Source organism: Micromys minutus (assembly GCF_963924665.1).
Source record: "Micromys minutus genome assembly, chromosome: 2".
Taxonomy (NCBI): Eukaryota; Metazoa; Chordata; class Mammalia; order Rodentia; family Muridae; genus Micromys; species Micromys minutus.
Window position 1 is genome coordinate 52,409,847 of NC_137971.1, and position 26,783 is coordinate 52,436,629.

Here is a 26,783-nt window from a genome sequence, read left to right on the forward strand (position 1 = left end):
TGCTTCTGTGAGTGGCCAAGATCAAGGGGAGGGGGGGACCAGCCGGTGCAGGGAGGGTCATTTCCACATTTCATTTACACACAGAACTAAACAGACAAGCACAGAGTCACTATTGTGGTTAGAAGTTGGCAGCATGGGACAGGGAGGAATAAGGAGTAGGGGTGTGTTAAAAAAAAAAAAAATACAGGCTCCCCCCAAACTGGGTGCCTAGGACGGGACTTGGTCTGCTTCAACCCAAGAGGAATCAAAAGATCAAAAGCAGTTTGGGAAGGCCAGAACCGTCAGGGACGGAGGAAAAAGGACGGTCCAGGGGGTGGGAGGGATGTTTGGCAACTGGGGTGAAGGGATAGCCCTCCCCCTGCTGGGATCCCCCCAGCCCCTCCGGTCTGGCAGGAAAGGGGCAGCCTGCAACACCCAAGAGCAGGTCTGGGGCTGCTAGATGCTCCAGGCAGGGGGCTGGAGGTGGCTCACAAAGGCTTGCCCTCCAGGGAAATGACGGCACTGCCACCTAGTTTCTCTGCCAGGGTGCAGCGGTCCTTGACTTCCTCGTAGCAGTTAGCTTGTAATTCATGCTTGATTCCTACAGGGTGAAAAGGAGAACAGTGAGCAGGAAGCACTGGGTAGGAGACTGTATCTAGGAGGAGCCATCAGAGCAGATGACAGGAAGAAGGTTCCCCAGCTATTGTCATCTATTTCAAACTACTGCCATGACTCACACAGAAGTGCATACAAAGAAGGATCCATACCTGTCAGCTTCTTCTTGATGGCATCCTTGGAGCTGGCATAGATCATTTTGCTCTTAAGGGGTGCACTCTCAGGGGCCCTGAAGACAAAGCAAGGAAAAGGCTGAAGCTATCTCCAGAAGAGAAGACTCCATAAAAGAAACCTTTAGGATACTCTACTGGGGATTTTCTTTTCCCAAGTTCCTCACTGGTTTTTGTTGTTGAATTGGGGTAGGCTTTCTGTAGACTAGGCTAGCCTTGAACTCACTGCCTCTGCTTCCCTCAAGCTGGGTACCATCACTATGCCTAGTTCCTCACTGGGAGATTTTGTTACAACCTTAACCCTCCCTCCACAATACCAGGGATGATTTCTGTTAGGCTCTGAGAAAAGAGGAAGAGGCAGGCAGGAGAGCTAGAATAAGAAGGTAAAGAGCTCACCAGAAGATGAACACCAGGTCCTCCTTCTTGCTCTCCTTGGTCTCGTAGGTTGCATCATAGAGAGCATAGCGGCAGTCCTTGTCTGGCAGCATCTTGACAAAAGTGGTGTAGGGGTCATCCACAGTCTGCCCCACATCTCCTACCAGGATCTCCTTGCCCTCCTCCAGGATGATGTTCTTCTTGTCCTCACTCAGGCAGAAGAGCACTGCCTTCTTGCGTTTCTTCACCTCTTCTGGCGTTGAAGACTTGCGAACTTTCATGTCATTGAACACCTTGATGACACCATCAGAGACAGCCACACCAGAGGCCTGAGGGACAAATCAAATAATATGCCTTGTAAGGGAAAGGATTCTGGGTATTCTTTCCAGTTACAGGAAACCTCAGTCAGGATAACAAAAGGTATAAATACCTCTCAACCCCACACAAATTAATAACTTTCCCTTTCCTATCCAATTTATTATCTACGAACTAGTTAGAACAAATCCCCTGCAGGCGAGAGATCCAATTATCTAGTTCAACATCCCCATAAATGTTAGAAACAGTACTTATTAGGATAGCAGGGGCAATGCAGAGAAATCCTGTCTCTAAAAAATTAGCTCAAAAAGAAAACAAAAACCTTTGCTGAGTTGTGAACACCAGATTCAAGGAACCTTAAAGTTACTGATTAAAATGCCAACTTAGGACAGATACAAAGGACCAAACTCCTGGGCCATAGTCTCATCTCCACGAAAACAAATTCACAAAGACACCAACAGCTGCTCAACAGTTCATTAAGCCCATCAGAGCCTTCATATGCAGTAATTGTATAAACGACACTCTTCCCTGCCAAGATCTCCCGAACGCAAGAATTACAACCTTTAATTAAGGCCCTGCTGGACAACTCCCTGTCATCCAAGAGTGGTAAGAGTCCTTAAAACAAAAAGAGTAATTGACAAATAGGTCAAATTGTAGTGCCCCAAATCGTTGAAAACTCTGCTTTGTATGGCCCAGGAGGATGACCCAATCAGAAATCTACAACCAACCCTCCATGGAACTACAGAGGAAGCTAGCCACGTGATTCACCCGCTTCCGGAGTAGGCGGGGAAAGATTGGGCTAGGTTCAGGGCCTCCCCAAGAGACACTCGTATCCCAGAGGCAGCCAAGCCGCAGGACCTCAATGTCTTAACGTCTAGGAATAGCCTTTAGGAATAGGCGTGAGCCCAGTCAGCTTTGAGAGGTAGCTTGGGTCAGTCTCTCCAAGCAAGTTTTCCATGCCCTTAGGCTAAACATAAGAGCTGGGTGGCTTCCGGGCGGTACCCGCCTCGGTCACTTCCCTAAACGCGGCTCCACCCTCGGTTCCATCCGGCACAGCAGCAAAAGGCCTAGCTCGCCTAGAGCTGAGGCCCGGATGGCAGGGCCCAAGCATGTGCGCACGCGCTGTTCTGGCTCTAACCCGAAGTACAGTGAATAGAGAAGGGAGTGTGTAATCGCTCTTTCTAGAAGTGGGGCGATAGTCTGTATAGTACCCACTCTATGACTTGGGTTGCAAGGAGCCTCAGGAGCCAACGTCTCAATCAGGTTCCCGGATGCCTCAGCATCTCCAAGAGCCACGCCGCCCCCGCCCCTCCCAGACGGCGGAATCCCTGCCACCTGCTGTGGAGACGAACCTATCCGCAGAGGAAGATGATGCGGGGAAAGGAACGGCCCTTGGGTGGGGCGCGCGCCGACACCTCGCGCGCTTTTCCCTAGTGGCCCCGGGGCAGGGTTTGGAAGCCTCGTGCTCAGGTCCAGCGCGCGCCATCGAGAACCAGCGAGCGTTGCCCGAGGCTTTGCACATCGGACCCCTCCCCCACGGCCAGTGTCCGCGCTGGCGCAAAAGCCGAATGGGGGAGGGGAAAGGAGCCAGGGGGCGCGCGAGCGACGTCCGAACCGGCCCTTCCCAGCGCCCACAGGCGCGCACGCGCGGCCTGCCCTTCAATGAGACCCTTAATCTCGCTCGGGGTGCTGGGGGATGGGATACTAAGAACGCTTCTCTGCCGCCCCCACCCCGCCCGGCGCGCAAGCGACCGCTCACGAAACTGCTTCCCTTGGGCGCAGTGGCCTAGTGCTCACCATGTTTCCGGAAACCAAAGGGAGACCGAAAGAGCTGCTGAAAAACAGAGCCGCCGCAGCTGCTGCCGGGATCCGACTGAACGCGGCCTCTCCCGGCCCCTTCCGTTTAGTAGGAGCCGCACAATGAGGGGCGGGGCGGCCTTCCGGCGCTCGCCGCGCTGGCCGACGGGAAGTGAAGTACGAGGATTTTGCACCGAAATAGAACTAGCTGCTACCGGGTTCCGCAGAGCTTGAGGCGACGCAGAGTAGGCGGAGGCCAAGAGGCGTGGGCTGTTGCACCGAGGGTGAGCCCATTCATTGGTGCAATAGACCAGAAAAACGCTCTGTTCGAGAGGCCCATCGCTTGAAAAGAATGACCTGAAAATAATTCTCTACTTGAGTCTCTCTTTATCCCAGAAGTGAAATGGGTTTTTGTTGTTGTTCTTTATGGTTCCTGAAAACCAAGATTTTGTTTTTCTGAATCATCGCTTGGGCTCTTCTCCCAAAGAAAAGAGAACCACAAGTATAACGGTGTCTTCAAGCCAATAGAAATGCTCCCGTGTAGTGAAATTTCAACATAGGAATTTCTTAAAAGATTTATTTATTTATATGAGTACACTGTAGCCGTTTTCAGACACCCTTACAGATGGTTGTGAGCCACCATGTGGCTGCTGGGAATTGAACTCAGAACCTCTGGAAGAGCGGTCAGTGCTCTTAACCCCTAAGCCATCTCTCAAGCCTCATAGGAATTTTAAAAACGGGAAATACAATAAAAAAAAGGTTGAGAGCTTTGGCTTTGTTTAAAAACATTTGACAAATTCTTAGATCAATTGGTAATTCATGGGGGAAAGATGAAGAGTTGTGCATTAAAGATTTCTTTATATTTCCTTTACCAAGATACAAGAAAGGGAATACTTAAACTTAGTTCCTGGGTTGATAGGTTTATGATTATTTTTAACACAAAGACTGTGGAGAATCACTATGAAAGCATGAGTTTAAAACAAACTGGGGTGGGAACTCCGGGAAAATTTCTCTGACCTCAAACAATGACCATGGCCTCACACTGCAGAAAAAGAGGGCAAGGTCGCAAACAAGTCAGAGGCAAAGGAGACTGGGGTCCTTGACCTCCCCAAGCAGAATAAAGGCTGTAAATGAGGCGCTACCCCAGGAGTGAGGCAGCAGAGGATGCCGGGGGTTGTAGTCAGGGGCTTTCTGCTGCACTCAAGGGCTAAGCTGCTGGAGCTCCGGGTGGAGGCCACAGCTTGACCCCCCACCTTTCCCAAGTGCCCCGCCTAAAGGGAAGGCTAGCTCCACCTTTTTTGAGACTCGCAGTTTCCCAGCGCAACGGGGGTGGGACTACGCAGTTACCCTGGAGACGCGCTTCTTCCGCCCCCGGCCGCGGGATGCCCTAGATGTCCTTATTAGGGCATGAGCCTCCAGAGGGCGTGCCCAGCCCAAGAGCCAGCTGCAGGCTCCTTATAAGGCTGCTTGAGGAAGGAGGCGGGTGTGGAAAGCTACACTGAGAACAGGGTCTGCGAATTGGGCGCCCCGCGACTTCCGGCATGACAGCTGAAGTCCGTGCGCTGTTCCAAACCGTAAAGGGACCACTGTGCTCTGTTGAGCCTTGTGTCCCTCAGCCTGAGACATCCGGCACCCCTAGCAAGGTTCCCACCTTCATCCTCCCTGAGGCTCCTTCACTTTTTATAAGCCACAAAAGCCCCGGAGTGTCTACTGGCTTCCCCGGGATCCAACGTTGTGCCCACGTTGGAACTCCTATCTGCCAGAATACACCTTTTATTCCTCCTCGCCATTCACCTACTCTGAGCCTTCTGTGTTCATCCCCGACTTGGCACATCTCCCTCTCTGCTCCTCCTACCTTACCTTTATTCCATCCCTTCATGCTGTGTCCGTCCCTCTCCCCCACCTTTCTCAAGCCCTCTTTTTCTAGATAGTGAGCCAGAAATAGCCTTGAGACCTTGAAGCAAGTCAAGTTCAGGTTTCCGAACGACCCCCCCCCCCCCCCGCGCGCGCCAGCCCTCCCAGTCACAGGGGGCGCTGTCCACCCTTTAACAGTCAGCATCAAAAACAAGTCTGCTCTCGAATTTTTGGGTGAGAGGAAAGGGTGGGTCAAAGCTTCGTGGCCTGGGTGGGGCCTGTCTAAGAGGCTGGTGCTGGCGGCGAATGAGGGCGGGTCTAAGGGAAAGGTGGTGCACACCGAATTTACTAGCCTCTTACTGCACACTACAAGGGAAAGGGAGGGTATTACTTGAGCTAGTGCCCTGCTAGGCTGGAGAGGTCCTACCCTCAAACAAGTGTTCTTATACCAATTGAACTGTCGAGATCCCAGTCTCAGGGGTTTTTTGAGACTCCGAAAGAACCAGTGTAGACCTTATGGCGGAGCCGGTCCGTTTGGGCCGGAAGCGTCCGCTGCCTGTTTGCCCCAACCCGCTCTTCGTTCGTTGGCTGACCGAGTGGCGAGACGAGGCAGCCAGCAGAGGGCGCCACACGCGTTTTGTATTTCAAAAGGTGAGTCCCAGCTGTTTTCTGGTGACAGGTCTTGGCAGAGCCAGGTGATCCATGAATCCTAGTTTGGTGAGTTCCCTTCTCTCTTGTGCCAGGCACTGCGCTCCCTCCAACGGTACCCACTACCACTGCGCAGCGGGAAGGAAGCCAAGATACTCCAGCACTTCGGAGACAGGCTCTGCCGCATGTTGGACGAAAGACTAATGCAGCACCTAGCATCGGGTGGTAAATATCTCTGGGAGTTGGTGATCTCCTAAATTTCTTAGGTGCAGGCTGTGTTTACTTTGACTTCAAATTCCCCCCTCACAATGTGGTTGCTGTTCGGCCCATGGCAAGTGATTGATGCTCTGCAAGCCTCCTAGTTCTCACAAACAAAGCTAGCCCACTGAGACAGGGTAGGTGGCATTGTGAAACAAGACTGTAACCCCACCATTTAGGAGGTGGGGGTAAAAGAGTCAGGAGTTCAAGAGCATTCTCAATTTCATTGTGAGTTCAAAGCTAGCCCGGGCTACTGGAGACTATCTCCAAAAAAAGAAAAAAGAAAAAAAAGAAAAAGAAAAAAAAAAGACATGAGCGGGGCATGGTAATCCGTGCTTTTTAATCCCAACACTTAGAGGAAGCAGAGGCAGGAAAATCTTTGTGAATTCGAAGCCATCCAGGGTGTCACTCAGTGAGACCCTGTTTCCAAACCAAAACCCCAGTTCTGGGGGATCCAGCCCCACTTCTGGCCTCTTCCAGTATTACATGCAAGTGATGCACAAATACACACAGGTGAAATACTCATACATATAATAAAATACAAGAAAAAAGTTTTAAAATAAGACACTCAAATTCACAAAGTGAGCAGACTACATGTTGGCTCCTCCTGACAGCCAGATTGTGTGTAGGACTGACTTCCTACTCATCTCCACAGGTGACCATGCCCCCTGCTCACAGTCTGGAAAGAAGACAACCAGCAAAGGGCCACCTGCACAAGTCCAGGACTCTTCCATGCCAGTGAGGATTGGAAAAGAAAATAGAAAGCTAAATTGGGGGAGGGGTGTCATTGAGAGTAGGACTTCTTGGTTTGGGGGGCTGAACAGCCCTTCGTCCAGCCCTTATCGATTGAGATTGGCTCAGGACAGTCTCTTACCCTCTTTGAGAGGCACTTTCTTAATTCCTAAGTAGGATTATTGAGACTGCTTTAGACAGAGTTCCCAAGGGAGCTGCTAAAAGATCCAGCTCAGAAAGTTGTGGGACATCTACCATGTTATTGTTCTCCCATAGCTGTAGCTGGGGGCTGGGCCTGGCACATACTCCCAACTCTTGCTGCTCCTCTGGTCACTATCACCTTCCAGATCTACAAGGGTTCGTAGCCTCATCTCCCACCCCAGGCCCATGGGACCTGCTGAAACCTCAGCAGACACTGACAGGCATTTGAATTCAGAGAGCCCCTCTGTCTCTCTCAGGTTCCCACCCAGCCTCAAGCAGGAAGTACCAGTGCTGGCTATTGGCCAGCTCAGAACTCAGGTGCTCGAGGGATCCTGCTACAGCTCTACAGGGAGCACCTGGTAAGTCAAGTGCGCAGGTGGGGTGCGGCAGGGTGCTCACAGAAGTGCCTGAACAGGGTTCGTACTAGCCACTCCATATCAGGGTGAGGAGCCCTAGACCTGCACCTACCCTCATCTCTACCCTTGTTTCAGAATTCTGATGGCCACAGCTTCCTAACCAAAGAGGAGCTGCTGCAGAAATGTGCCCAGAAGACCCCCAGGGTGAGCATCCAGCTGAGAGTGGGCAGGTAGAACCCACTGCAATTTTCCCTTCATGGCAGGCACCCTTGGTATGAAACCTGATCCAAATGTGGCATATGGAAGGGGCACAGGAAGTGTAGGCTTGGGAGTATCGGGGCCTAAGAGTCTCTTTCCCTTTCACAGGTAGTACCTGAAAGTTCAAGACCCTGGCCTGCCCTCCGAGGCCTCCTCCACAGGAACCTCGTCTTCAGAACACATCGGCCAGCCAGGTTAGGCAAGCAGCAGGGAGCACATGAGGCAGGGATGGGACAGATGCAGGAGTTAGGACACTCTTAGCTGCTCTAATGACCCAGCCAATCTCAGACCTGGCGCTGCTGAGGCCGAGGAAGTCCAGCCTACCTGCTACAAAATATTGGAGGATCTGGAAAGTATGAGCCTCTGAGGGGAGGGAGGACAGCGTGGTGTTGAGTGAACATAAAGGAAGGAGTTGGAAGACATGCATTGCAAAGCTGAGGCACCATTAGGGAGGTTCTGAGAAAGCTGACCTGAGGGACAAGGAGACAGGAGATGGGGAGCCATTGAACCTATACCAAGAAGGGTAAGGCTCACCTAGTTGAGGGAAGGAGAGCATGCCAGGGATAAAGAAGATAAAACGTGATGTGTCCCTCACCTCCCAGGTATGCACTGACACCAGAGGGCCTGGAGCTGGCCCAGAAGCTGGCCGAGGCAGAAGGCCTGAACACTCTGAACACTGGCTTTAAACCAGAGGAGCATCACGGAGGGGCGTCAGCAGTTCCAGAAGCCACCTTGTTAGAACCGTAAGAAAAAGAAATGGGGGCAGCCATACCTTAATCTCAGAGACTTATAACTGAGCCAGTTGCCCCTGAGTTGTGGGAACTCCCCTGGCACTGAGGGTTTTGGCCTTATGCACAACCTTCATTCCATTGTAGCGGCACTGCTGAGGGGGGCATCCAGCAGAGATCACTGGAGCTAAGGCCTGGCGAGTACAGAGTGCTGTTGTGTGTGGACATTGGCGAAGCCAGAGGGTAAGAAGTAGGGAAAACCTTGAAAACGACTTGAGGATGCTGGAGTGTGTTGAATGCTGGCTTGCCCTTACTTTGTGCCTTCTTTCTTGCAATGTCAGGGCAGGACACAGGCCAGAAATGCTCCGAGAATTACAAAGACTGCATGTGCCCCACACAGTACGCAAGCTGCATGTTGGGGACTTTGTATGGGTGGCACAGGAGACCAGGCCCAGAGACCCAGGTAAAGGGCCATGGACAGGCACAGGAGGCTGGCTTGGGTGGGTAGAGGGAAGACAGTCAATCTCTTCTTGGTTTCTTGGCAGAAAGACCTGGGGAGTTAGTCCTGGATCACATTGTGGAACGCAAGCGGCTAGATGACCTATGCAGCAGTATCATTGACGGCCGCTTCCGAGAGCAGAAGGTGCCTTAGCCTGCCTCACTCCTTGCTTACCTCAACCTACAAAAGCTTCTGGGTGGCCTTGAAGCAGAGCCCTTTTAAGCCATGCAGGTGCACCGTTGGAAAACACTTACAGAGCCCTAGAGATCTCAGATAAACAAGAGGCAGACCTCTAGGATTATAAAGCAGAATCTATACCCAAGTCCCAGCATCAGGGCTGACCCTAGAGGTCACAGAGCCCAATAGGCCAAGGGAAGTTCAGGGCTTTCCTACGGGAGTCATAGCAAGAGCCTAGTGTGGTGTTGCTCTTAAGATATGACAGGAGCCAGTAAGGATGAGACTGTAGGATCAAGGTCTCTTACAACGTTAATGTGTTATTAACTGATGGCTGGCCTGGACATGTGGCATTTGAGCCTGACCCACACTACTTCTGCCTGCCTCCTAGTTCCGCCTAAAGCGCTGTGGCCTGGAGCACCGGGTATACTTGGTGGAGGAACATGGATCTGTCCACAACCTTAGCCTTCCTGAGAGCACACTGCTGCAGGCTGTCACAAACACCCAGGTGAGCTGGGAGGGCAGGACCAAGGCTGGCAGATTTATAGCCCAGGGCCCAGGCCAGGAGCTACCTTCCTTGTGTCCTCTTCTCTAGGTTATCGATGGCTTTTTTGTGAAGCGTACCATGGATATTAAGGAGTCAGCTGGTTACCTGGCACTTTTGACAAAGGGCCTGGAAAGGCTGTACCAGGTGAGCAAATGCCATTATAGTACTGGACCCTTGCCTGGTGTTTATTGCCCAAGCAAGGAAAGGTGGGATCCTAGTTCTTCAGGCTTCCCACTGAGGCCTGGGAAAGGACTAGCTGGGAGTTAGCCTTTAGAGCCTATCCTGGTCTCAGTCCCCACTTCCATCAGGGCCACACCCTACGCAGCCGCGCTTGGGGAATCCCAGGGGATGCTGAATCAGAAGAAAAGCCTTCCACAAACCCTCTCTGCTCACTCCTCACCTTCAGTGACTTCAATGCAGAAGCTGTCAAGAACAAGGTACCACCCCTGCCTCACCTCTGCTCAGGTGGCCTAGGCCCAGGTCACCCCTAACACAGGCCTACCCCAACTCCAGGCTCAGTCTGTACGAGAAGTATTTGCCCGGCAGCTGATGCAGGTGCGTGGACTGAGTGGGGAGAAGGCAGCAGCTCTGGTGGATCGATACAGCACCCCTGCCAGGTACACCTGAGAGTGGCCGAGGGTTCCTCTGCCCTTCCTGTGTAGAGTTCCACATAACCAGTGCTCCTGCAGAGTGAGCTTGGCTCTATGTGGGAACCTTGGCAGGATCCGTCCCAGTGTTTCCCAGAGGCAGGATAGAGCAGGGGCTCTAACATCAGAAACAGGAAATGTGGAGTGTTTAAGATTCTTCCACTCCAGGTTCAACTTCTCCTGCCTTAGCTCTCATGTCTCGTAATGCTCGCCTAGATAATCAGCCTTTATATGCCTCACCCTCAGTCTCCTGGCTGCCTATGATGCCTGTGCTACCACGAAGGAGCAGGAGATGCTGTTGAGCACTATCAAGTGTGGGCGTCTGCAGAGGTACGGGTAATTACAATCTGGAGAGAAGACTGGGTTGCCTGAGGCACCAGGCTGACCTTCTCCTGACTTTTCTTGCAGAAATCTGGGACCTGCTCTGAGCAGGACCCTGTACCAGCTGTACTGCAGCCCCAGCCCTCTGACCTGATCTATAACAGGAGACACTCCCCAGCACCCATCTTCATCCCTACCAAGGCTAGCTAGCCTTTCTACTGAGATCCTCTGGGCTTTAATAAAAATCTAAATGTGTGTGGTCTCAGATGTTAAGGAAGCAATGCCAAGGTCCTTAGGAACTGTTCGGGAATTGGAAGACTACACTGGTGACCCAACTGTGTTGTAGGGCTAGCGGTGGAATCACAGTCTCACACATACTAGGCAATTACTCTTCCACATAGCAATCATCTATTTACCCACTCCTAAAACCAGCTTGGTCTAGAACTTGCTGTGTAACCCAGGCTGGCCTAGAACTCCCAATTTTTGTGGGACACCATACCAAGGTCCTTTTTAAGACAAGCTCCTAGGCTCAACATGGTTGTGCACAGATATAATGAGTACTTAACTTACATCAAGCCAGAACCTAAGGATGGGTGGGTGGATGGATAGATAGATGTAGAGACATACACTCCTTAGGGGTTGGGAATGCTCTGGTCAGGGAGATGAAGTCAATGGGGTACAGTATCTTTGAGTGTAATTAGACAACCTCTGGTCAAATAAGTTTTCAAACAGTGCTCTCAATCCAGTTGCCCCATCTTGGGGATTGGAAAACAGCATAGCTTGGGGTAGGGCTAGGAAGGTAACCCCAAACTCCTAGCAGTGACCTGAACATGGTTTCTGGGCCTAGTATCAGCCAAGTTCTTGAGTTAGGGCCTGAAACATAACACTCTTCAGAACTCCCTGCTCAGGTTGATTCTGAAGGATGTTCTTAGCTCAGAAACCACCTCAGCCTGAATGGAGAGAGGACCCCTTGTGTGGAATTTTCCTGCCTGTCTCACAAGCCAGCCCCTTCCCAGGCTGAGGTTACTCACCCACCTCAGCCAGGACGCCTTCTTTCTCCCTTTATTGTCCTTCACATCATGGTCCCTTTAAGCAGAACAGTCATCTCTAAGCCCCCAGGGCTCCTTAAGCTATGGGAGGGGGGGAAGGGGGCCCCCACACGACCCTTCCCTGAGGGTCTTCTTCAGAAGGTATAGGCTCCCACAAAGACGGTGAGTCTCAGTACAGAGCTGGCCCGGTAGCTCATAAGAGAGTTCATGGTGACCATCTCCAGGTCCAGCACGTACTCCCGAGGTCCTGTCACTGGCCTGGCAAGGACCAGCATGGCGCTGACATTGTTGATTTGCTGCAGGGCACAGTGGACAGCAGAACACGGAGATGGTGTTAGCCTCTGAGCCAGGACCCTACTCTAGCATCAACCCCCTTCCTGTAGCCCGAGGTCTGCAAAGTCTGACATGGCTGCTGCTCAAGTCCTTCCCCAACTCCGACCTGTAGACATTCCCCTCCCTCAGTCTGAGTCCCTGCCACTGCTGCTCCCCATCAGCTCCTTCCTGAGCTTCCTCCATCAAGACTACCTGGTGACTCGAATTTTGGGGATGATGGGCCTTTGGGGACCAAGAAACATCCCATTTCCCTTCCAAAGTATTCAGTTCTGTCATTGCTTTGTGCTAGGGAAGAACTGAGGGTCTACTGACTGGAGCACATGTTCTGCCATGGAGCTGTGATGTCGGCCTCAAAGCGATTATGAAAGAAGTTTTGATGCCAAACATCTCAGTGCTGGAGGCAGCAAAAGGACCCATGTTCAAGACCCCTCACATTACTATCTTCCCCTTGCCAGCAGACTGGAGTCCCTGCAGGGACCACATTTGTTTTATGGATAAGGAAGTCAAATCCAGGCAGGAGAAAGCAGTACTGGGACTCAAACTCCACTAACCGACTGCTCCTTAGAGCTGCCTGTAGGGTGTTCACTAGAAACATGGAACATCTCTGGCTTCTGAGCCCTGCTTCCTAGGACAGGGCTTTGAGAGAAGAGGCAGGGCAGCTCGCACTTAAATGACTTCCGGCATCCTAACTTAGATTACTCAAGTCAGTGGGTGTGAGTAGAGAAGTACCTTACCCTAATGTAGAAGTCCCCCTGTGTGTTCCCAGCACGGATCTGAAAGGCATTGTAGGCACCAGGGTAGACAGAGGTTGCCTGGATCTGAAACACGTCGGCCGGCACGCTTCGCTCTGAGGTGATGCTCATGTATCGGTGTACAATGGATGAAGGCTGCTCTCGACAAAGGGGGTTGGAGGCAGGACAAAGGCAGCGGCTAGAGACCCCAAGATGGAACAGGAATGAGGGCTAGGCCCATTTCCCAAATACCCACCTCCTAAGGAGGAAAACCCAAACATATAAGACTATAACCCATGACACATCATGGGCACTCACCAGCCTGATTAAACCAGTTAGCCCCCACAGACCTCTGGAAATTGTAGTTACCACAGCAAACTGCTCTCAGGTTGACTCACTTGTCCGACACTTGGACATAAGGCTCCACACAACGGTTGGTGTCCACACAGCGGTAACCCCCATGGAAGTTGACGCAGGTTTGGGCCTCAGAACATTGGTGCGCACCTGTTTCACACTCGTCAATGTCTGTGCCAAGGGAGGTGGAGTTGAACTCTAGGATTGACAGTGAACTACCAGCCTCTCAACTCCTGCCCACCCAAGCACCTGTACCTTGGCAGAGCCGAGTGGCCAGCAGTTGGTAGCCTTGTGGGCAGTGACAGGAGAAGCGGCCTGGCTCGTTGACACAGCGGTACTGGCAGAGGTAACTGGAGTAGCTGCACTCATCGATATCTGAGGGAGGGTGGGGATGAGGACCCTGGGCCAAGGGTAGTCAGTCCTCACAACCAAGTCCCACAGACCTTTACCGAGAGCCCAGCCCTCCCATGAGGCTGGATGTGGGAAGAGAGAAGGAATGACGTAAACCCATAATGCTCAAAGGGGGGACTGAAGGTTTCAGAGGAAGGTTAGAGGGGCTGGGGATATAACTCAGTGGTAGAGTACTTGCCTAACACGCTTGAAGCTCTAGGTTCCATCCCAGCAAGGAAAGGGAGAGGAAAAAGAAAAGAAAAAGAATAGAAAGGTTTGAAGCTTGGCATGGTGCTATATGTCTATAATCCCAGCATTTTGGAGGTAGAGGCAGGAGGATTTATTTATACCAAGTTTAAGGTCACCCTGGTCCACATAGGGAGCCCAACCAGGATTATATCAAGATCAAGGGCAGCCAGAACTACATAACAAGATCAATCATGCCTTGAAAAACAAACAGTGGTGTGTTTGACCACAGCATCTGGAAGGCAGAGGCAAGCAGATCAGTTTGAGGCAGCCAAGTCTACATAAGAGATGACAGGCCAGCCAGGGCTACACGGTGAGACCCTGTCTCAAGACAACAGCAGACCTTCCAGCATCTAGAGCACCTCTTTTCCTCAGGACTTTAAGAAGACTTAACAGAGCCGGTGCCTTTCATTACAGCACTACTCAACAGATCTCTGTAAGCTAGCCTGATCTATACAGAGAACTTTCCAGCAGCCAGGATAACACAGACTCTGTTTTAAAAAAGCTACAGGAATCTAGAGGCTTGGGCTTAAGTCCTAACTAGTTTTAGAAAGGATCCCTGTTGTGCCAGTCAAATGAGTAGGTTAGACTAGAGGTGTCCTGAGGGCTAACCTGCTCTATTCTTTTCAAGTCCTGCAACCTGCAGTCAGAATGCCCAGACTGGCTGAGTCTGTGCCCCACATACAGCATCCTATGTTTGCTTTTGTTCCTTTCACACAGCTGAACGCCAGAGATGCTGTGCTTCCCAGCAGCGCATACAATAAACAAGGCCATGCCAGGTAACACAGTGAGATGCCTGGGGTCAAGCCCAAGCCCTATCACCTCTTTCCCATCTAAACTTGGACAGGCCACTTCACCTCTGTATGGGGAAAGATGAAAATCACCACTTTCTGAGAACGTTCTGCTTGCTTTCTACAGTTCTGCCAACACACTTGAAGGGATATTAATGTCCTGTTTACAAAAGTAAATCATCATTGTCCAGATTAAATGAGACTGAAAATTTAAGTTATAAACAAATGGCACTCCCCACTTTTTCTGCCTAAGACTTGAGGAAGCCCATTAATCACTGTCCCTAATACTCCAAATAACCCATTTGCAGTAGAAATGTGCCCAGAAAGAAGACTTTTTCCTAGTGTAGGATTCCAATGCAAGTCAACTCAACTCTCAGGAAGACTGGCATCTCCACCCTTCTCTGTCTCTCCAGCAAGCTTCAGAAGCACCTAACATACTATCCCACCAAGCTGGGAGGAGTTTACAGAGGCCTGTGGGAGCAAAGACTGAGGCACAGAAGCCTCAGACAAATGACTGTGTGACTGGAGTTGGTCCACTATGTCGATCGTGCTGAGAAACCAATGCAGTATCCAGTAGCACAAGTGGACTCTCACCACTGCATGAGAAGCCATCCCGGTGTAGCTCATAGCCCTGGTTACAGCGACACAGGAATGTCCCATAGGAGTTGAAGCAGCGCTGCTCACATGGGGCCCCCATGTCACACTCATTCACATCTGAGGGTGCAAGGACAAACAGGAGTGGTGAAAGCCCACTCAGCTTGGGCTCAGGAAGGAGATCCTGCCCCCACCTCACCCATCTCGACCCAGGATCCCAAAACCTCATCTGGCACAGCCTCACCCACGCAAGAGCGGTTGTTAGGTCCCAGCTGGAAGCCCGGCTCACACTGGCATCGGAAGGAGCCTGGCAGGTTCACACATCGGTGCTGACAATAGCGGTAGCGACACTCATCTATGTCTGAGACAGAGGCAGGGAACAGACAGAAAGGAGAACACAAGCCAGGTGGGGCCTGAGCCGGCTCGCCTCAGCACCCACACTCACCCCTGCCTTTGTCACCCACATTTAATCTGTGTCTAATCATAGGAGTGCACTAGCAGCAGAGGATGTGGTGAGGTAAGGCATTAGATCAAGAGCCAGACCAAGGCCACGGAGCAGCAACTTAGGAAAGCCATTCTGAACTCACCCACACATTCGGGCCCAATTTTTCGGTAACCATCAGGGCAAGTGCACTGGTAGGAGCCAGGAAGGTTATGGCAGTCCTGGCTAGGGCGACAGTCATGCAGAGCCTGGGCACACTCGTCCACATCTGTGGGAGACACCATTCAGCCTTTGCCTGGAGGCCCCCGTATGCTACTGACCATGTACCTCAATTTGGGAGGTGGCCCATGCCAGACTTCATTCACATGGATACAAGGGTAGGTTAATTCCACCACTGTTGGGAAAGTGGGGGGCAGAGGCTAGAGGACCTCTGGGAGTTCAAGCTAGTTGTAGCTAGAGCTACAGAATGAGACATTGTCTTAAAAATAAGTAAATAAGTAAACAGACAAATAAAGCCTTATCCATCTACACCCCTCTGCTGACTCTAGGACCAAGATCTCTCCTCCTCCAAGGCCAACGGTTCCCAAGCCTGACCCCAGATTAAAAAGCTGACAGAAGCTGGGAGCAGAGCTTGTGCACGTCTGTACAGGAAATGAGGGGCTTCCTGGGCCTGCAGACCATTCCCTGAGCCTGCAGTAGATGAAAATTTGGATATTTCTCTGAGGAGCCAGAGAGAGAGAGAGAGAAAAAAAAAAGCATGAGATCTGGGGTATTTAATAGGGAAATTACTTTGTTATTTTGTTAATTAATTTTTTGAGAAGCAGCTCAGGTTGCCCTCCAAGTCCTTATGCAGCTGAGGACAACCTGTCCCTCCTGGTCTTGTCCCCACCTTCCCGCTGGTGGGATTACAAGTGTGCACTACCACACTTGTTTTCTGTGCTGCTGAGGATCAAATCCAGAAACTGTAAATACAAAATTGGGGGGGGGGTTGCTTTGTTTTAAAAAGACTTGTAAAAGGCCTGAACACTTAGGTGCCAGCATGGCCCCCACTTACCCACACAGCTCTCCTGTTCATCAGGTTCATAGCCGGGTGGGCAAGGATTCGGGTGTTGAGCTGGGGGCACCGGCGGTGGAGGTCCTTCCCCGTGGAGATCATTGATGACGGCAGCAGAGCGAGGCAGACATAGATAACCCCCGTAGTGGTTGATGCATTTCATTTCACCCTTGCAGGCCTCCGGGATGGTCAAGCACTCATTGACATCTGCAGAGAGGGGCCTGCTGGGCACAGCCAGTCGCCTGGGCTGGCCCTGGAGGTAGTGGGAGGCAGAAGCCCAACTTGGCCTTCTCTAAGCTGAGCAGCAGAGCAAGGCTTTCTCTCTGCTCAGCAAACTAAGGCCGCTGTCCCAAAAACCCCTCCCGGGGATTTGCAGGATTGGGCGTGGGGGCCCCCATTTCACACTGTTATCCCCATTCTCCTGCCTCCATGTGAGTTTCCTCCTCAAAGCCCTGCCTCTCCCTTTGCCCAAGAGTAATTTGCAGGCCTCCTGACCCACAGAGCTTGTACTGCCCTCCCAGGTTGCATTGGGACAGAGCTGGGTTAAGAGAGCACAGTTCTGTTCAGGGAAGGTGTACGGATTTCCTTCTCTCTGGGCAATAGCCAGGTGCTTGCTCCCTTGCCTCCTGCAGGAGAGAGGCAGAGTTTGTTCAGCTTCTTAAAGGGGTAGGGCTCCTAATTGAGTGGCACAAGAGAAGCAAGGCTGGCTACTAAGCTGGACAGTGGAAAGGCCATCAAGTTTCTGCAGCAGCTCTGGGAGATAAGGTGTCCCTGGGAAACAATACTCCCCTTCCCAGTTCCTGAAGATGGCTAGTACCCCAGACATACTCACCCCGGCAATGCTGACTGTCCGCATCCCACTCATAGCCATCTGTGCATTCCTAGAAGGGAACCCGATGTGGCCGGTGACCACCCTGGCTGTCTCCTCCAACTAGCCAGGCCAAGACCAGGGCCCAAGCTCAGTCATGTTCAGGTCAGCTCCACACAATGGCCTCCAGCTTTCCACTAACCAAGCAGGGGAGAATCTTTCCCAGAAGCAGCCTCCCCAGGATCCTGGTCTCGCTGTCCTTCCCATCCCATCCCAAGCCGATGACCCCCACGATCCCCACCGTGTAGCTGTCCGGCTCTTCGGAATCCTGTGGAGATGCTGCTCCCAAAAGCAACAGCAGAAACGCCCAGAGCAGTAAAGACCCGGGGAGGCAGGAGGCAAAAGGGAGCATCCTGGGGCTGGGAGGTGATGGGCAGAAGTCAGGGGTTTCTGCCAAGGCACCCCACATTCCCTCTATTGGAAGGGGAGCCTGAGTCCCAGCTGTATCGTCTCAGGACTGTGCTGGGAACACGGAAACCTTCCAGGGCTGGGGACCGAGTCCTTTCGCAGGCCTGGGGCTCAGGGCCGCAATCCTGGACCGCCCCGCCCCCGCCCCGCGAGTCCTGGAGCGCAGGCCTGTCCGCTCCGCGCAGCACCGACTCTGCCGCGACAGGGCCCGCGCCCTCCCTCCGCTGGAGGCCACTCACGCGTCGACTCCAGCAGGGCCTGCGGGCGGACGGACGGACCGCGCAGCTCACTGGACGCGCGGCCCCAGGAAGCGCCCCCCGCCCGCCCGCCGCGGCCCACCCCGGCGCCTCCGCCCGCCCTTCGGCGGATTCCTGAGCCCGCGCCAGGGGGAGGGACCCCGACCCCCCGGCTTCTCCGCCCTGGCCGGCCACAGGCCCCCACCCGGTCCCCCGCGGCGCTGCCGGGAGTCGCCTGCGGACGCCCAGCCTGAGTTTCCTAGTGTTTGGAGTCCTTAGGCCACTGACCTTGATGCTTGGCCCCCAAACTCACCTGGGCACCCCAGACCCTCACTCAAAATGTTAATTCTGTCCACCTAGATCCTATCTAACCTGTGCCTCCGGAACCCCCATACTGTGTGCACTCGCACCTCCGTGTAACCCGATTCTGCGCCTCCCAGAACCTAGTAGGCATTTAATCCTCAAATCTCCAAATTCTACTACTTTCAGAATCATTATTTAGATGGTCCTAAACTTCATCCAAAGTTTGCGGACCCTTGTTCAGGCATAAAATTAATTGTCCCTCTGTATCCACTGCCAGGGCCTCCAGATGGTCTTTTTACTCGGGGCACAGCTTCCCCAAACTCTGCCTGCGCAAAGCTACAGTAGTGTGGGGGCAAGGGCAGCAATAGTCTTGGCCCGAAATGAATGGAAGCCCCTGAGAAGGCGGGCAAGCTTGAACTTGGGCGCGGAGGACACCAGGGACCAGTGCCAGCCCTTTCCCGACCCTCTTCCCATCCAAGTCCCCCACCCAGTTTCCGCCTCCGCCCCCAGCGGAGATCATGCCTTGGAGGCGGAGTTTGGGTGCCTCTGGCGCCCAGGAAGGGGTGAGTGGGCGGGACTGCGCGTTGCCCACGTCTCAGGGCGGGTCTAGACGGGAAAGGGTTGCGTGTCCAGGGTTCCCGTGCCTGGCCCAGACCGCTAGCGGCAATAGCCTGGCCTTCCTTTCCCTTACCCAACCTCTTTCCATCTTTTTTCTTTGTTTTTGTTTTGTCTTTTTGCAGCAGGGTCTCATACTGTAGCTCTGACTGTTCTGGAACTCACTAAGTAGATGAGCCCTCGAACTCAGGAAGATCCTCCTGTCTCAGCCTCCTAGGTTCTGGGATGAAAGTGTGCACCATGCTCCGCTCAGCCTTAATGTAAAAAAAAACAAAACAAAAAAACAAAACAAAACTGCTTCATTTCATTCAATTGTCTGAGTGGTAATGTGTGTTATGCATGTGTGCCTATGTACTTGTGGAGGCTATCCCTCTCCGCCTTGTTTTAAGACAGGGTTTGTCACTGACTTTGTCACTTACTATTTTAGCTAGATTGGTAAGCTAGCTAGTGTACCTCCCTGGCTCTCTAAGGGATACAGACACGCATCACCACAACAGCTGATCTTTATGCTAGGACTGGGGATCTGAACCCAGACCCTTATGCTGTGTGGCAAGCATTTTACCCAATAGGCCATCTCCTCAACTTCCATTGCCTTGATTAGAAAAAAAATATATTAACTTTTAATGATGCATACATGTGTGCATCTGTTTGTAGGTATGAACACCTGAGTACAGGTATCCAGAGGCCAGGAGTGTCCCCTGGATCTGGAGTTACCGGAGGTTGTCAGATGCCTGATGTGGAAACCAATCTCAAGTCATCTGGAAGAGGAATACCGGAGTCATTTCTCTAGCACTGACTTTTTTTTTTTTTTTTTTTTTTAAGCAATAGAGGAGTAGCATCCTGCTTGCTTAGCATTACCGAGATCCAAAGTTCAATATCAGTAACTCCTGACACACTAGAGTGTCTGTGTGTGCATGTGTGTGTACATGAGTGTGTGTGAATGTACATGCATGTATGTGAGAGTGTGTATGTGTATGTGTGTGTGAATGTATGTGTGTGTAATGTATGTGTAAATGTGTGTGAATATCTGTGTGTGAGTGTGAGGAGTGTGTGAATGTGTATGAGTGCATCAGTGTGAATGTGTGTGAGTATACATGAGTGTTGAAATTCTCAAGTAGAACAAAGCCCACAGACACACACACACACACACACAAAAAAAGGAAACAAACAAACAAAAAAAAGAAGTGTGGGGAGTGGATGAAGTCCTGAGCAAACGTGTAATATTATTAACATAGCCACGTCAAGGAGCCCTGTCTCTCAGACCTGTGGGAGTGGCGGGGTCTTCTCCAGGTCAGGTGAGGCCCTGAATGAGCACCAATGCAGTATGTTCATGTTGAAAGCCCAGATGACTGTAGCCTGAGACTGTTCCCCTGCAGAGATCCCCCAAGGACATTAGCTAACTCTGTTCCTTCAGCTCATATAATGAACCCGCTGAGCTTTCAGGTTACTAATGTCTCCCTCAGAACACATGGCCCACCAGATCCCCAGGTTTTCTTTATGCCTGCCTGTTGTTTCTTCATTCCCTATTGCCCAATCAAAACAGTCTCAAAGCCTGATGGAGTGGGGGTGAGGGGACAGAAGAAAAAAGAAGAAAGGAAAAAAAGGAAAGATAAACACAAGGAAGAAATGCCTGGCCTAGTGGCAAATGGCTTTAATCCCAGCACCTGGAAGGTGGAAGCAGGCGGATCTCTGAGTCTCAGACCAACTTGGTCTCCATAGGGAATTCCAGGACAGGCTACACTGAGACCCTGTCTCAAATATGCATATAATCCTTGGGGTTTTTTTTGGGAGGAGCTTGGTGTTTGAGATGGGATCTCTTTACATGCCCCGACTGTCCTAGAACTCTCTGTAGATCACCTGCCTCTGTCTCTTACGTGCTAGGACAAAAGGTGTTCACTGCCATGCTGGCTTACATACATATTTTCTTAAAAGGTAAGCTGCAGATGGGCAGTGGGGGCATACATTTTTTTTATCTCAGCCTGAGAGAAGCAGAGGCAAGTGGATCTCTGTGAATTTGAGGTCAGCCTGGTCTACATAATGAGTTTCAGGACAGCCAGAGGTATACAGTGAGACCCTGTCTTGAAAACAAAAAGACAAAAATAAACAAACAAAAAACCCCAAAAGGTTAATTGCATAAGAATGACTTACATCTCAGTTAATCTGTTTGTTGTTACTGTTTGAAACAGGGTCTCATATAGCTCAGGCTGGTCTGGAACTTTTTAATGAAATCAGGCTAGTCTTGAACCCCTGGCAAGTCTCTTGTCTCAATTTCCAGGTGCTAAAATTACAGGCATGAGCCACCATAACCACCTAATTAAGCTGTTAATAATGTTAAGTAAAACCCCTGATAATCAAGATCTAACCATCACAGGCACTGGCAAAGGACACACAATCCTCTTGTCAAGCGAAAAAAGGGATGTCATTGCTACCCACTTCACAGATGAGAAGGGCTGAGAGATTAGGAAGCAACCAAATAGGAAGTTTCCCACTGGATATGATGCCAATCCAGGGAAGTTAGGCAAAGTCACTGGGGTGGCAGAGGTCAGAGGAGGCTGTTGGGAAGACAAGAAGGCAGGGGCAGGATAACTTGGGCTCACTAAAATTGGAAGTTCCTGCTCAAGAGTCAGCATGGTGCTTTTGATGGGTCTTGGGTCTTGGGGCCTGTAAGTGACAGCAGCAGCTCTGAGTGGTGGCATGAAGAGCCTGGCCAGGTGTTCATTTGTGGCTCCTTCTTGTTCTTCTTGGGGACAAGGTTCAGTCTTAGAATCAGTGGGATTTGAGTTCTAACATTGTTCTTGTTATGTTGATGGCGCCTGGGACAAATTGTAGAGTATTCTCTTTCCTCAAAGACAGTGAGGTTCCTGGACTCAGAACCCAGCCCTAACTGGTTGGTCAGTCGCTGGGCAGGAGTTACAGAATAAGGGAGTGACCGAGTGATCAAGGGGGTCACACATTCAGTTTTTTCAAAGATTTATTTATTTATTTCATGTATGTGGGTACACTACTGCTGTCTTCAGACACACCAGAAGAGGGCATCAGATGGTTGTGAGCCACCATGTTAGTGCTAGGAACTGAATTCAGGACCTCTGGAAGAGCAGTCAGTGCTCTTAACCTCTGAGCCATCCCTCCAGCCCTTACTCATTCATTTAAGTTTTCTGAGTGGCCACTGCTGATCAGAATGTGCCAGGCACCAAGGACACAATGCTGTCCAAAACACTTCAGAATCTGTCCTTGCAGAGTTCATGTTTGAGGTATGGAAGGAGCAAGGAGTAAAGCCCCCAGTCCTTCCATTAGCCTTCCACAAGAGAGAGAGCACAAATGTCACCTACATTTGGCTCACATAGTACAAGATCAACTTGGGGTACATATTCGGGCTCAGGGCCACTAGGCTAGGCACCTATGAACAGTCTGTCCACTTCATTTTAACAAAAGAGGTCCCTTGGCTTGTCCCAGGGAGATTTGGGTGGAATTTAATGGAACATAGCAGTTCTAAGATAACCCCTAATACATATATGAGGTAGAGAGCATGAACTGGATGACTCCAGGATTAACCCCTCCTCCTTTGCCCAAGCATGAACCCTGGAGAGCCAACTCTTTGCACTGTTTCTGGTAATGGCAGCTGTTTCCCAGGTCGGTGGTGGGGTGAGAGCTTCTTTAGCCCAAGGACACACTTAGAATGGAGACAGAAGTTAACAGATGTCAGGCACTGCCCATCCCAGGCTTGGTTTTTCTAGAATATTTTCTCTTGTCTTTGTCCTCATTCGAAGACCATGTTGAGGAAAAGAAACGGGACAGAAGCTGACTACAAGTTTGCAGTCACTTAAAACACCCTGCTGTCTCTAACGAAAGTGTTCAGGTCTAAGCAGGAACATCAGTCTTCCCCAACTACCTAAGGAGTTTAAGGCTAGCCTGGGCCCCATCAGACCACCTCTCACTAAAGAAGCACCAAACTGCTTGGTCTAGTAGCACCCACCTTTAATCCTAGAACTCAGGTAGAGGTAAGCAAATATTTGTGAATAAAAGCCTGGTGTATGCAGCTGGAGAGTTGGACCAGCCAGGGTTACTTAGTCACCTGTCTCAACAACATCAAACGAACAAAACAACCCAAATTATTTGAGCCTGTACCATGTTTGTGGATGGTCTAGACAGAGACAGATTGGACAGCTCTGTGGTTGGGAGGAAGATGAATGGACCATGGTGTCCAGGGCTCAAGGGGCTATCTACAGTTATACCCAAGGTTGGACTCTCAAGCAGCGAAGGCTTCTTCAAGAAGGTAGCCCTTAAGTTGTTTCACAAGTAAAGCAAGAGAGAGTCCCTAAGGAATCCTGACCACCATCCATCACTGTTTGGACACCAGGCACTTGTGGCTTGTCCTTGCTAGGTTTTCCATCGTGGCGTGGATACCGATCATCACTGTCCACTGACATTTGTCTTCCCGTCTCCTTGGGGACAGATTTGTCTTTATATCTCACAACAGTCGGGAGCATGGTAGCCAAGAGTTGCTATCGAAATTAAGTGGGTGGGAGTTAGGCAGGCAGGCAGGCAGGTGGAGGGTCTACCCTCCTCTATAAGCCTGGTTTCCCCTTGTGGTTTCTCCAGCCCCGCCCTTTCCAACTTAGTCTATGCAGCTTCCTGCCCCAGCATTCGTGGCTGCACCATGACACTGACTGCCCACCTCTCCTACTTTCTGGCCCTGTTGTTAGCAGGCCGAAGCCTCAGTGACTCCCTCCTCACCAAGGTAAATGTTTCTAACCTGCTTTCTATGCCCTTCCGTGCCTGTTCCATGTCTGGGGTCCTATCTTATGAACTGCCATATTTTTTATATTCCTTTGGTAGCAGAAGGATCTCGGTGAGCTTAAGACCAGCCTGGTCTACATAGTGAGTTTGAGGACAGGGCTGTGAAGAGAGACCTTGTTTTTAAAAAAAGACAAAGGTCTCACTTTGTAGCTCAGGTTAGTTTTTAACTGTGTAGACCAGGGTGTCCTCTTGCCTCAGCCTCTTGAATACAGAAATGAGCATTCAGCTAGAGGGGTGAGCTGTCCTGTCTAGCTTTATCTTTTTAATTTCTCAGAGGGAACAGCTGGCGCCATGTGGATGCTCACATTTAGAACAGAGGAATACAGGATGACCTCTTAGCCCTGTCTTTATGGTTGGATTCACTCTCCCCATTTTTGGCTCCTTGGCAGGATGCAGGTCCCCGACTACTGGAGCTGAAAGAAGCCTTCAAACTGTTCCAGATCCAGTTCAACAGAAGTTACTCAAACCCAGCAGGTATCATGGGCACAGATGTTTCCAGTCCAACTCCCTCTGTCCTCTGAAGAGATGAGGTTTCGGGTGGGGAGCACACCTGGGCCAGGCCACTGAGTGGGAAATAGGACCGAGTGCACTTCTTAGCCCCCCCCCCCCCCAATATATGATGGACACGGAAAGATCCCAGTCTATAGCCACTTAACTGTGACTCCAGGCAGGGCGTGGAGGATAGTTATATACCTGATAGTCACATTTTCAATCAGCAGATCCCTATCTCCAAGACAGCAACCCCAGTGTGTGTGTGTGTGTGTGTGTGTGTGTGTGTGTGTGTGTATGCATGTGTGCGCTCTGCCCCATCCCCTCACCCCACCCACCCATCCTCCAAACCTGTGGTCAGATGTGTGAAGAGGAGACAGAGGTGTAGCACACAGGTACAGGAAACCAACCTCCAGCCACTTTAACTTTCCTTTCTGAGTTACTGCCTCTAAATGCCTTGCTCAGCTTCCCCCTAGGGTGGGCCTATTAGTGTCTCTGGGGGAAATTCTAACCTCATGTGGGCTGGATAATCACTTTCTTGCAGCAGAGTTGTAGTGATGAAAAGTACCAGCACTTAGCAAGTGGGTGTGAGTGGCCCAACCAGTGGCCACTTCCTGCCCTGAGACTGGCCTGCAGCAACTTTTTTTCTAGAGTACACTCGTCGTCTGGGTATCTTTGCCCACAACCTGGCTCAGGCTCAACGGTTACAGGAAGAAGACTTGGGTACCGCTGAGTTTGGAGAGACTCTATTCAGTGACCTCACAGGTAGCAGAGCCCTCCTGGCCTCTAAGTGGTGGGTGGAGTGACTGGCAAATGGACAGGGTCAATCTCCCCTTTGAGGACAGCCTGGGTGACTACCCTAATCTCAAAGCACAGACATGATTTCCGTGCCCGTGTCCAGCTTGGCTCTCAGGCCAGAAGCAGGTACAGAGACCGCACCAGCACAAACTGGACAGCTCTAGGTCTCAGTATCCTACCTGATGCCTTCAAAGGTATCATAGGGACAGGAAGAGCCAAGATAGTGACAGCTAGAAAGAGAATATGGAAGGGAAGGGTGACTTCTCTGGCTTTCTGTCCCCAGAGGAGGAGTTTAGTCAGTTATATGGGAACCAGAGGGCACCAGAAAGGATTCCCAACATGGCCAAGAAGATAGAGTCTGAAAAGTGGGGGGAATCCGTGCCCCGCACCTGTGACTGGCGTAAAGCAAAGAACATCATCTCATCGATCAGGAACCAGGTATCTGTCCCAACCCAGTTTGGCCCAATCTACCACAAAGAGTGAGGGGATAAGGTCCAAGGCCTTGATGCCTTACCCTGTCCCACCCTATCCACTCAGGAAAAATGCAGGTGCTGCTGGGCCATAGCAGCAGCGGACAACATCCAGGCTCTGTGGCGCATCAAACATAAGGAGTTTGTGGACGTCTCTGTGCAGGGTATGACAGGGAGTGGACATGTGACAGGGAAAGCTGCCTAGGGGCCTGCTCACCTACGCTGTCCCTATCTGCCCCAGAGCTGCTGGACTGTGATCGCTGTGGAAATGACTGCAAGGGTGGCTTCGTGTGGGACGCATATGTAACTGTCCTCAACAACAGTTGAGTACCAGGCCTTGTGGGTGGACAAGGGATGGTAAGTGTTCAGTATCCAAGGCTCCTTCCTGGTCTTGCTTGTCTTCAGGTGGCCTGGCCAGCGAAAAGGATTACCCATTCAAAGGGCACCAGAACCGCCAAGGGTGCCAAGCCAATAAGTACAAAAAGGTGGCCTGGATCCAGGATTTTACCATGTTGTCCAGAAATGAGCAGGGTATGGTCAGGGTAGACATGGAGGGTGGGGGCAGAGAAACCAGAAAGGAGGCAAACAGCCTGGCTATGGGAGACCCAGTAAACTCCATTCCCCTGTGAGAAGAACAGCAACCGCAGGGCAGGCAGGGCTTGATGGCATCCCAAGTCTCCACTAATTACCTATTTCTAGTAATTGCCGGCTACCTGGCCACCCACGGCCCTATCACCGTGACCATCAACATGATGCTACTACAGGTGGGTGGATAGGGGAAAGAGTGGGGGGCACACGGAGCGATGCCCCAGACTCAGCTCTCCCGGCCCCACCTTTGCAGTATTACAAGAAGGGTGTGATCAAGGCTACTCCCAGTACCTGTGACCCTCATCGTGTGGACCATTCGGTCTTGCTGGTGGGTTTCGGCAAGGAGAAAAAGGGCAGGCAGACAGGGACAGTCTTGTCCCAGTCTGGCAAGCCTCGCCAATCCACCCCCTACTGGATCCTGAGGAACTCCTGGGGAGATCAATGGGGTGAAAAGGTGAGTGGAGTGAACCGGAAAGGGGGCAGACCATAATGTCTTCTTTACGTTCTGGCCCTGATACCCCCTAACTTCCTAGGGTTACTTCAGGCTATACCGGGGAAACAACACCTGTGGAATCACCAAGTACCCGATCACAGCTCAAGTGGGCCACCCAGTTAAGAAGCCACCAATCTCTTGCCCACCTTGAGGTCAGCAGCTACTCTTCAGCCTCTCCCACATGGCCACTGCCCTCCTTGTCAGCCCCACCCTGAGTTTCTGCCTGACTTCCCAATCCTCTCTGTATGGCTTCATAAACT

At 51.4% G+C, this 26,783-nt stretch overlaps 4 protein-coding genes across 6 annotated transcripts; 2 read left to right on the plus strand and 2 right to left on the minus strand.

Annotated features, from left to right (window-relative positions):
• Nucleotides 1-161: 161 nt before the first annotated feature.
• On the minus strand, nt 162-3,372 carry CFL1 (cofilin 1). Its single transcript, XM_080911852.1, has 4 exons — nt 3,252-3,372; nt 1,161-1,468; nt 747-823; nt 162-580 (listed from the first exon to the last, which is right to left on the minus strand). The coding sequence occupies exons 1-4, from the start codon at nt 3,252-3,254 to the stop codon at nt 468-470; spliced, it is 501 nt and encodes a 166-aa protein (XP_080767978.1). The 5' UTR covers nt 3,255-3,372; the 3' UTR covers nt 162-467.
• A 2,038-nt stretch (nt 3,373-5,410) lies between these two features.
• On the plus strand, nt 5,411-10,698 carry MUS81 (MUS81 structure-specific endonuclease subunit). The gene is made up of 16 exons (XM_080911177.1): nt 5,411-5,756; nt 5,849-5,978; nt 6,667-6,749; nt 7,202-7,303; nt 7,436-7,504; nt 7,667-7,752; nt 8,161-8,301; nt 8,434-8,529; nt 8,628-8,749; nt 8,832-8,929; nt 9,351-9,467; nt 9,555-9,650; nt 9,815-9,943; nt 10,020-10,123; nt 10,400-10,483; nt 10,562-10,698. Exons 1-16 carry the CDS (start codon nt 5,622-5,624, stop codon nt 10,626-10,628), a joined length of 1,659 nt encoding a protein of 552 aa, XP_080767303.1. The 5' UTR covers nt 5,411-5,621; the 3' UTR covers nt 10,629-10,698.
• A 463-nt stretch (nt 10,699-11,161) lies between these two features.
• EFEMP2 (EGF containing fibulin extracellular matrix protein 2) lies at nt 11,162-18,399 on the minus strand (the record flags this gene model as incomplete). 3 transcript variants are annotated; one of them, XM_080913606.1, is made up of 11 exons in its annotated part: nt 11,162-11,819; nt 12,591-12,786; nt 12,986-13,112; nt 13,197-13,316; nt 14,963-15,082; nt 15,207-15,323; nt 15,550-15,672; nt 16,459-16,665; nt 17,291-17,339; nt 17,568-17,685; nt 18,284-18,399. In XM_080913606.1, 10 exons carry the CDS (start codon nt 17,676-17,678, stop codon nt 11,658-11,660), a joined length of 1,332 nt encoding a protein of 443 aa, XP_080769732.1. In that variant the 3' UTR covers nt 11,162-11,657. The 3 variants fall into 3 exon arrangements, with proteins under 3 accessions (XP_080769732.1, XP_080769731.1, XP_080769730.1); XM_080913605.1 differs by lacking the exon at nt 18,284-18,399 and adding an exon at nt 17,974-18,091; XM_080913604.1 differs by lacking the exon at nt 18,284-18,399 and having other exon boundaries at nt 17,568-17,735.
• Nucleotides 18,400-23,545: 5,146 nt separating this feature from the next.
• Nucleotides 23,546-26,701, plus strand: CTSW (cathepsin W; the record flags this gene model as incomplete). The annotated part of the gene is given in 10 exon segments (XM_080913187.1): nt 23,546-23,626; nt 24,075-24,159; nt 24,826-24,939; nt 25,256-25,410; nt 25,510-25,606; nt 25,684-25,764; nt 25,767-25,973; nt 26,142-26,206; nt 26,284-26,484; nt 26,564-26,701. Coding segments are annotated over 10 exon segments (1,197 nt in total). The 3' UTR covers nt 26,675-26,701.
• Between the last annotated feature and the right edge of the window lie 82 nt (nt 26,702-26,783).

Coding starts and splice junctions, on each gene's coding strand:
- CFL1 (XM_080911852.1), bottom strand. Junction 824..1,160: donor GACCTGGTGTTCATCTTCTG/GTGAGCTCTTTA, acceptor CTTTGTCTTCAG/GGCCCCTGAGAGTGCACCCC. Junction 581..746: donor CATCAAGAAGAAGCTGACAG/GTATGGATCCTT, acceptor TTCACCCTGTAG/GAATCAAGCATGAATTACAA.
- MUS81 (XM_080911177.1), top strand. CDS start 5,622: ATGGCGGAGCCGGTCCGTTTGGGCCGGAAGCGTCCGCTGCCTGTTTGC. Junction 9,468..9,554: donor AGGCTGTCACAAACACCCAG/GTGAGCTGGGAG, acceptor CCTCTTCTCTAG/GTTATCGATGGCTTTTTTGT. Junction 10,124..10,399: donor CGATACAGCACCCCTGCCAG/GTACACCTGAGA, acceptor CCTCACCCTCAG/TCTCCTGGCTGCCTATGATG.